Source organism: Lolium rigidum, chromosome 1 (genome assembly GCF_022539505.1).
Source record: "Lolium rigidum isolate FL_2022 chromosome 1, APGP_CSIRO_Lrig_0.1, whole genome shotgun sequence".
NCBI lineage: Eukaryota > Viridiplantae > Streptophyta > Magnoliopsida > Poales > Poaceae > Lolium > Lolium rigidum.
In genome coordinates this window covers 57,581,351-57,591,527 of record NC_061508.1, presented here as the reverse complement: position 1 = coordinate 57,591,527, position 10,177 = coordinate 57,581,351, and the positions used below count along the sequence as shown (strand labels likewise).

Sequence of the window (10,177 nt, the reverse complement as noted above, 5' to 3'; positions counted from 1 at the left end):
ACTGTGCCGCGCCGCGACGCCACGAGGCACACGCGATTGCCGCAGCGCAGATATAAACACAGCGACGAGACGGGACGAGACGACACGGTCCCGCCGAGCCAGAACGCTAGCGCCAACGCCAAGAGCGGCAGACGAGTACGAGACCCGGCCGCGCGCGCGCGGAACCCAACCAGCGTCCAGCGTAGTGGGCGGGGGCTACCATGCAGCACAGCCACGGTCGTTAGCGCCAGCACCCACCGTCGCCGCCCATACATAAATCGCAGCAGCAGCATCACTACCCGCCTCCACCGCCGCCGTCCATCACAGAGACAGCGAGAGAGAGGATGGGGAACTGCCAGGCGGCGGAGGAGGCGACGGTGGTGGTGCAGCACCCGGGCGGGAGGGTGGAGCGGCTCTACTGGGCCACCAGCGCCGCCGAGGTCATGCGCGCCAACCCGGGCCACTACGTCGCGCTCGTCACCCTCCGCGTCGCCGAGGACAGCCGCCGCCCGGCCGACCCGCAGCAACGGGGGCAGCGCGGCGGCGGCACGGTGCGGCTGACGCGGGTGAAGCTGCTCAAGCCCAGGGACACGCTGCAGCTCGGACACGCCTACCGCCTCATCGCCATCGCCGAGGTCGCCAAGGCCGTGCAGGCCAGGAAGGACGAGAAGGCAAGGTCTGCGCAGCGGCGGCAGCAGCAGCAGCTGGGAGGATCGAAGCAGGCCGGCGGGGAGTCTGCTTCCACCGGTGACGACCAGGCGCTGATGGACGAGGGTCTTGATCAGGTACCTCACCAAATACTACTACCGATCATCCATTCCGGATAAATTCCACCCCTGTTTTGCTGTTCAGCGATGTCAGCTGCTCTGTTATTTCCATGCTCTGCATGTCCTCCTGTTCTGCATGCATGATGGTCATTAGGTACTTCGCAAGTAAAACTTTTTTCCAATCCTTGGAGTTTTTTTTCTTCTTGGACAACTTGGTGCACTTTCCATGTTTAGTTCACTACCACACCATTTCAATTTGAACTATTTCAGCTATGAAATTGCTTTAGACATGTTAATGGCAACTACCTACAACATCCTCCAAGTAAAAAAAAGGAAGATGTTCTTGCTCTGACTACATGTTCTTCAGAAGATATTGTTTAGAATTTCAATTTTAAAAATTTATGTCAGGTTCACAAGAGTAGGTAGTTACCTAGTTGGTTAACCTGCTATCATGCAGTTTGCTGTTAACTTGGAGTAGCTCTGACCATTAGATCATGTCATCGCACTTGTTATTTTTTTGATTTGTTCAGTTGGCCACCCTCCTAAATTTTATACCTTATACTCTGAGTCCATATGACACACTAGTACCTAACCGCCCAACCAAATTTTGATTACTAAAGATCGATATCATATATTAGCTGATCATCAAGATACAATCATAACCTGAATAATGTACTCTAAGTCTAAACATGATATGATGGCTGCTTATACATATATGCAGTGGGCAAATTATTCCCACTCCAAACTAAACTATACTTTAGGCCACATCTTGCTTTGCTCACACCACATGAAAAAGGTAGGGATGGCCACCTAAATTTTGTGCTGCCTCTTAAATAAAACTGCAAGGTGACTCGGAATGTCAGCTACATGTAGAATATGCCGCCCACAAATACGCCTAACAACTAATGGACAAGGAATCGTTCGCCATTTATTCTCTGAAAACTTGGGGGAATCGTCACTTATCTCTGAATCTCTAAACTTAGTACAGCATGGCATGTTCTGATTATTCTCATGCCGCCCATGTCCCATCCTGTTGCAGTTGGAGCACCAAGACAAGGACATCCACCACCGGAGCAACTCGGCAAAAAATTCGAGGCATCGCCAGTGGCGCCCTTCTCTGCACAGCATCGCCGAAGTCAGTAGCTGATGCTAGCTGATTAGCCGATGAATGATCTGTCTTTTAGAGTTCATGTTCATCTAGGTTCAAGTTCGACAGCTGGATCAGTACTATAGAAGATGAGCAACTGGAACTTGGGACACGTAGGATTATTGTTGAACAAATTTGTGTGAATGTGTGTTGTACCGTAGTATATTTGTTCTGTTAAGATGCAAAAGTACATCTACCTGGAGATTTAGCTTTTGAGGATCTCTGTTGTGGTGTAGTGTATCTGTATTAATTGTTCTTGGTGCCGACTTTGCAATCATCAGGCTTCGGCTTAGTGCGGATTCGCAATCATAAGCTGACTATAATGATACAGCGGAGCTGGAGTCCACACTTTGGTGTGCTGGAAGCAAAGCACATCTGCATTTGTGTATTGTTCCTGCAGATTCTGCGGATGGAGTTAGTGGTGAGACAAGGGTGAATGATCCTTAATAATCAGGCGCCCACACCTGAACTCAATGAACATGCATGTGGTTGGTGGGTGTACTTTCCAGTTGGTATAATTGTTTCATCTTTTTTCCTCCTAGAAAAAGATACCCAAAGACATCTTATATTATCTCATATTCATCATCATTCAATTGTTCGAGTTAAAACAGGCACCGAACAAGCAGAAAAGACCGGGGCACCTGCAAACGTCCTCCGAACCAAGGCTTAAAAGACTGCAATTGGCATTTGCCACGAATAATGATATCCGCTAATGAACTGAGAAACCCGACCTTGCCGTAGACAAAAACGAACAAAGAGGTTGAAAGTATCACACCACATACCATCGAACAAGTTTCCCTAATCGACACACCAACTGCACCAAGATCCACGGATCTAGCGTCGCCTACCGTCGGTAGCCCTTCGCTAATGCTGGACCAAACATTGACGAGGTAGGAGGAGGCTAGATACCTTATTCCAACGCGCCATCATTGCCATGACCTCGCCGGTGCCGCTAGTGAGACCAAAACCAATCTAAAACAAGGACCTGCAAGAACTAGAAAAAAAAAGGAACGAGTCCTCGGACCTCTTGCCGCCGCCCGCCGATGAGATGACTGGATGGGACAGGGGAGGGAAACCGAGGCGGTGGCAGTGACATGTTAGGAAAACTCTTGATTGGTGGAGGAAAGGGATGGCGGCTGACCAGCGGTCCTATCTTGTCGCTTGTGTGACGCGGGGGTCTTGAGACGAATTTCAACTATGGAAACACATAATTGTTTAGCCTTAGGTTATGGCCTAGGAGATTAGAGGCATGGGGCCATGTTTCGACATCGAAGTGTACGATAAGACTCACCACAATAAAAATATCATATGTAGTATCATGCATTCTGGATCACGTTGATCTGTGGCCGCCATGTTAACCTACGAAAGTGGCTTTCAGTTGCGTGGCACGGCTGCAGCGCGGCACGTACACGAAGCCAGAACGCGGTTAACACAACCGTTGTGCAGCCCGAAGGCGATAGGGCTTGCCGTAGGCAAACATCGCCACATCGGCCATCGCGCGCGCATGGACGGGCTGCAAACGGACGGCCGCCCCTAGCGCCCATGCAGATGCAGTTCAGAGTTCAGTGCGCGGAGGTGCAGTGCATTCAGCACCGGCCCTCCCCACTGCTCCACTACTTGCGCGGGTTCGCGTCTGATCCTCCTCGTCTCTGCCGCCTGCCGGTACGGTGCAAAACGCCCATATCATTTCAGCCTTTTTCTGACCTCCGCCACGTACCACCCACGGTGGTGGATTCTTTTGATGCGTTTGCCTTTGGCCCAAAGGGATACCTGCGTGCGTGCGCACGCTTGCATGCATGGTTTTTACATTTTAGTTCAGTAGAAACGAGACGGGTTGCAAAAGTGGCAAGGGAACCGGTCAATCGCTCTTCATCCACATCGTTTGTCTCAAAAACAAAATGCCCTTGTATTTAAGAACGTAGGAAGTATCACCATGGGAACGTTGGAGTAAGGTGCGTATTATTGCGATCTAAATGATGTTGGAGCATCTCCAGTCACGTCATATGTATAATGGACGCTAACAGCGTCGGGTCGAGCGCATAAGAGGCATCGGCGGCGGTTGGTGTGTATCGGGGCACCTATTCCGACCCAGCCCCCAATAGATTTTTGACCTAATATTTTTCCATATGCAACCATATTTAAACAGTTTGGTAAAGTTTCAACGCATAATTAAATTTAAATTATTTTTACAATAATCAAAATTAAGTTTCATAACCAATGCATGCAAGAAGCATCTCAAGATATCCTTGCCTTCAGTTTCCTGTCATGATACGAGTTATTTCTACTTCATTGGGACCTCTGAGATAGTGTGGTTCAAACTCTCCACCACAGCCTTGCAAAACTTGTACATGTTGGGAAGTCGCAAAATACTCGTCATATAGCATGGCATGAACCTCCATCATCTGTCTTAGCTTGGTATTCATTCGTCCAAAATTCAATCCTTCATGATTGGGAGCGTCATTCTTCAGTTCATCCGCGTGTAGTTGTAGAAGACAAGCGAGGATTGTCAAGTGCTCGTCTTCATCGACGGCCACATTGGCTTCCTCTTCCATGAAATGAAGGACCATCATCCCTTCATCGCTATACATAGTCTATGAATCAAACAACGGAGCAATCAATCAACCGATGAATCAATCAACGGCCGCGAGTGACATGGGTATACCATATCAAGGGGTACTCAGTATTAACATCCTTGGTGAGAAGTCCAGGAAGGAATAGGCGAAGGCCCGTGAAGAAAACACATGAAGCAGAAGCCCAGATACTATGTAAAGTAGGAAAGCTAGGCCCGTATCGGGTGAGCCGACATGCACGATGTAAACGATCCCGAGTTGGACTCTGAGACCTAGTCCACTACATAAGGGCTAGGAGGAGCCACCGAAGGGGGACTTAGATTCAATCATACAATATACTATGTAACCATAGATCTTGAGCAATACAATCTCAGTGATTTAGCCCTTGATCATACTTTTCGTCGGCTGCCTAGTTTAGCTAACTGGTTTGTTGATTCACTGGTGTTCTCCTTCCTAGAAACCCAAGAACTTCATTATGGGCATTGACAAGGTTAACCGTTTTTGTCAACGAGAGTGATAAAAATCTTGAAATGAATCCTACTGAGGCAAAGAGTCAAACACCATGAGTTCAAGCCATCAGTGGGAGGTCGAAACGAGTCACGAGGGGTGCCGCCGAAAGGGGGCGACGGTGGCGATGTCGATTTGGCAGGGGAGAGAGAGACCTCGAGCCATGGAGATAGGTGGTAATGGGAAAGGGGATTTGCTAGGTCGCTCCTAGTGGTACGTGATTTGTATTTGGCGCTCCCAAGCGCCCCCTATGGGCCTAGGTCGGCTAGGGAGCGAGGGACGCAAGTACCATTGTCGACGGTGGCTGGGTGTGGTTTTCTGTATGACACCCCCAAGTACACTAGAGGTCGACTAGGGATGCTCTTAACATGGCATTCCTTTTACTAGTTGGGAGAATTTGTTTTTTCTCTTCTTTCCAATATGTTCAAATATAAGGGGAATTTTAAAATTTGAGTGATGGCATAGGACTTGACTCAAGTGTACTTGGGTCCGCCCTGTGTTACGCGGGCGTGCAATTAGAATGCACACGACACACGCATGGTGATTGACAAAGTTGCCTCGTGTCACCTGTCATGGACTCACAAGTCACAACACACATTTTATTGTTACGAGAGAAAGGACTCGTAACAACCCGTCTTCACCTCCACTCGTCTCATAGGCGGCAAAGGGCAACGACCAACTCTCGATCTCCATCAGTCAGGCGTTGGTCCCTTCTCCTTCTGCTTTTCGCTCCGGATGTAGGGGAGGGTGATCTTGTTCCTCCTTTCTAGTTTAGTAATTGGGGTTAAAATTTGGATTTGTATGTTGTGGTGCGTCGTTGTGTGGTATGAGCGGCACATGGGCGAATTAATCTGACTTAAATCTACTCCCACACATTTTAGCATCTCGGAGTTGTTGGTAATATGTGCTTGTTGATGCATCTTAGTATTCTTTCTCTTCTTTATATCTAGCGAGATCAGTTTCTTGGCTTATCGGTAGCATTCATCGATGGTGGCACTGGAGGCGAGTGGGCTCTAGATCGAGGATGTTGATCTGAAGGTGGTGTATCTGTCGTTGTTCTGCAACTATGTCAATGGGATACAGTTGGTCTTATTCTAAGGCAGCATAGGGATGTCCCCAGTCGACTTGCCACATCGACATGTGGGTTGCTGCTAGCAGCGGGCCTGCTCATTAACTCACAGAGCCTCGTTGGTGACGGTGCTTTCTTTGGATCTTCCAATGGTGGAGGCTCAACGTCTCTTCCAACATGCGCCTAGGTGGCGGCCACTGGCTTTGGCAAGTGCAGGAAACTCTAGGGATGATTCTATATTATTTTATATCCTTTAGGATTCTATTTGTTTTCAGGACAATTGTTCTCATATAGTTATCCTTTAGTTTTCACCTTTTTTCACATAACTTGATTTTCTAGTAATGAAATACATGGTTGCTAGCTCTAAGAAAAAGGGTTGGGTTGCTGTTCTCATGCCCTGAACCATCCACCAAAGATTTTAGGATCTATTTGGTTTAAAGAAATTTTATCAAAATTTTACTGTATTCTTTTTACATAAAAGGCATCACTACCTTGCTTTATAAAGAGGCACTTTTTACTATATTATTATATTTCTTAGAAACGTTTTCTGCAGAGACTGTTCGGTATTAAGGATTAACGCTATATGAAATATTCCTCATGCAATTCCATATATACCACTAGAGCAATAACACGTGGAAGCTCTTATCACAATGCTAGGTATAACTTGGAGGGATGGAAAGAATATGGATCTCTCAGAGAATTTGGCGGCCGGAGAAGCGGGGAGGAGAACGAGAGGCAACAATTTCCTCACCCATGGCCGGGAGAAGCAACGGCGGGCGGCACCCTCGACCTTACACACGGTCGGGAGAAAGAAACCGAGATGGTGGCGTCAACAACGTCCCTTCCCTCCATCGGCCGTGTCAACTCTGCCTTGTGTCCCTGCGATGATGGGGAATCTAGATGCTCGGGTTCAACGGCCTATGTATAAGAGCATCAACGTGAAACCAACGGCACTGAAACGCGTCGCGCCTTGAGACATTTTTTTGTAGTAGCGGACGATACATTTTCCTTTTGAGCGTGATGATAATTCCTTTTTTGCGCATTATTTCTGTGCTTTTTTGGTGATTCAAATCCATCACCCATGGCCCATGGGCCAAGAAAGTCCATACGTAGAAACGTGGCCCAGATTTCTCCGGCATCGTATCCAATCCATCTTCTCCTTCCCACCCGCGCAGCGCGGCCCAATCCATCTGTCCGCTCCCCTCCATCGCCCAAGCCCTAACGCACGGCGGCTCAGCTTCGCAGTCCGCCGCCGCCCCGGCCGCCGGACGCGCACATCCCGCGGCGCCGCCTCATCAAACTCCTCCGGCCCCGTCGTCCCGGCGGCTCTCCGGTTCGTGTTCACCTTCTCTCTCTACTCCACCTCTGCACGTTCTCCCCGGTTGCCGCTTACAAGCTGTTTGCTCTAACGCCTCCTCCAGACGAAAACAACCGGGGCGCGCCACGCACGGCTTGGCACCGATGACGAGGACCAGCGGCGCCAACGGCGGCGGCGGCGGCGGCGGCGGACAGTCGGGGAAGCTCCCGCGGAAGCGCTTCTACCGGGCGCGCGCGCACAGCAACCCGCTCAGCGACTCGCACTTCCCGATCCCGATATCGCCCGACGACTTCGACCTCTCGCAGCACTACCCGCGCTACTACCCGGCCGACAAGGGTGAGCGCGGCGATGAGGAGGTGGAGGCGCCCCTGATTCGATTCGCGGACGTCGGGTGCGGGTTTGGTGGGTTGCTTGTCGGGCTTTCGCCGCTCTTCCCGGACAAGCTCATGATCGGCATGGAGCTGAGGGACAAGGTAATTTTGATGCTTGCTCCAGTTTGTCTGAAAGAGTTGAGCCCGATTGCCCAAACGGTGCAACATAATGGTAAAAACTACTAGATGCTCAGAATTTTCTACTAGTGTTAATCTTAAGGTCATGGACATAGTTCACAGAAAACACTTGCCATCCCCGGCAGAATGCACTGTATGTTCTGTTGCTTGCGGCTTATCCACCTCGTTCTAGGAAAGAAAGAAAGATGCAGGTTATGTAACATATTGAGGTTCAGTAGAGCAAATTTGTTTTTTTCGAGAAACTAGCAGCAGCTCTTCCTTTCAATTAGGTGGAAAAGAGTGACCCAGTTTATTTGAGGAAAACCAGGCTGATAACCAAATACAATGGAACACAACTAGACATAGCTAGGGGCCCCACAAGCCAACAACGCCATGGATAATACAAGACAACACACTACAAAAACAACAACCACGGCATGCTTCCAGGAAGGCAAAATGCACACGGTTGGAGCTCTCCTCTGCCATGCTAAGATCACCTCACACTTCCCCTAAAAGCCAGTTCTGTCGTGGCAAGCCAAAGAAGGCGTTTAAACCTCGACAAGCCCTAAAGAGTACGGAAGACAACCCAGGAGTTCCACCTCTTACAATCTCCAAGACTCCAACAACGTCGCGGGGAGAGAGAAACCAGATCCGCTGTTGGCGGAGTAGACCTGGGCCAGGTTTGATGAAAGGACTGAACACCACTGAACCTATCTAGCCTCTACGCTGGCATACACATTACCAGAGCCGTGCCGAAATGACACTGCAGCCATCCCTAACGAAACGATGTGCTCTACGCAGTCCACCGCCACCTCCTTCCGGAGACACCACTCCAACACCCACTGCCTGCACACATGCCATGGTCCCACACAGGCTAACACTGGGCAACCCTAGCTGTGCAGAAACATCGTCTGCAGAGCCCAGTTGCCACGCCATCACCTGGGTCTGCTGCCGTGGCTTATACTCCCAGCCAAGGTATTAGGGAATGCTGTACTTGCCGCACACGGCACATAGCCTCGCCATGTTGCTGGAACACATGGAAACGCCACACCTCAACCAGGCCCAACCATTTGGGCCAACGTCCTACCACACTAGCGGACTAGGTGAACACCCAAAGCCACACGGCCCACACCCATCCATAAACCCCACCCCTTGGGGTCATTGCTGTAGTGCCGCTCTCTGAGGCCACTACATCAGGGTCTCCTCGCCTCCTCGGTCCTGCCAAGAGTAGCAGCTGAGGTCCCAGCTGCCAGGAATTTTGGGCCACCCCGTATAGCAAATACTATGTCAATTGTCGATTTGATTTATTTTCTGATTGTGATCATAGCTTTTCATTTCACAAAGTATGTTTAATTAAGTTTGTGATGGTATAATGAATGCTGATTTGTACTTAGTGAAAGAAGTGGAGCTTTTCTTATTTTTAACTTATTTGTTTACTCTGGTTGAGTAGTTAAAATTTTACGGTGCAATTTATTGTTGTCTGTTTTCTATATTTTGATACAGGTGACTGAGTATGTGAAAGAGAGGGTTCTGGCTTTAAGAGCATCAAATCCAGGACAGTATGACAACATATCTGTCGTGCGCACCAATTCAATGAAATACATTCCCAACTACTTCAGGAAGGCTCAGCTCTCCAAGATGTTCTTCCTGTTCCCTGACCCTCACTTCAAGGAGAAGAACCACCGGAGGAGGGTGATTAGCATGCAGTTGCTCGATGAGTACGCTTTTGTGATGGGAGTGGGAGGAATCATATATACTATCACCGATGTAGAGGAGCTTGGTGTATGGATGCGGTCATGTCTGGAGAAACACCCGCTCTTTGAAGCTGTTCCAGAGGAAGAAATAGAAGTCGATCCAGTTGTCAAGTTACTGTCTACTGCCACTGAAGAAGGCCAGAAGGTCGCGAGGAACGGAGGGCAAACTTTCCAGGCCATCTTCAGGCGGATCTCTTTGCAAGACGAATAAGCATTTGGGGAGTTAGTAGCTCATAGCCCTAGTGCACTTTTCGAGAATGTGCTAGATCGATCTGTGTCATTTCTATGCATTTTTGTTAGTAGGATTTCAGTATTCTGTATTCTTACCGTTGTTCTGGTGACCAAAATGTGAGGGCTCTCTCTACTCTACTTTACAAAAAGAAAAAGAAAAAGGAAACATTGCTTTGAGTTCAAGCTCATGGAGAGTTTGCATTATGTCGAACTCTAATGCCATGTAGTAGTACTTCGCATTTTTTTGGAAAATTGTATTTCTGTCTGGAAATTGATAGCAGGTTCATCTTGTGAATTTTCGTATTGTTGCAGAACTGTGAGTATTAGACTATTAGACGAAAATGCTA

The 10,177-nt window shown here is 48.8% G+C and overlaps 2 protein-coding genes across 3 annotated transcripts; both read left to right on the top strand.

Annotated features, from left to right (window-relative positions):
• The first annotated feature begins 323 nt into the window (after positions 1-323).
• On the top strand, positions 324-2,005 carry LOC124673599. Of its 2 annotated transcripts, none has more exons than XM_047209650.1 (2): positions 324-764; positions 1,792-2,005. In XM_047209650.1, exons 1-2 carry the CDS (start codon positions 324-326, stop codon positions 1,891-1,893), a joined length of 543 nt encoding a protein of 180 aa, XP_047065606.1. In that variant the 3' UTR covers positions 1,894-2,005. The 2 variants fall into 2 exon arrangements, 1 of the variants encoding a protein (XP_047065606.1); XR_006992779.1 differs by having other exon boundaries at positions 668-764; positions 1,786-1,886.
• A 5,495-nt stretch (positions 2,006-7,500) lies between these two features.
• Positions 7,501-9,947, top strand: LOC124673588 (tRNA (guanine-N(7)-)-methyltransferase). The gene is made up of 2 exons (XM_047209640.1): positions 7,501-7,830; positions 9,349-9,947. Exons 1-2 carry the CDS (start codon positions 7,501-7,503, stop codon positions 9,808-9,810), a joined length of 792 nt encoding a protein of 263 aa, XP_047065596.1. The 3' UTR covers positions 9,811-9,947.
• The last annotated feature ends 230 nt before the right edge of the window (positions 9,948-10,177 follow it).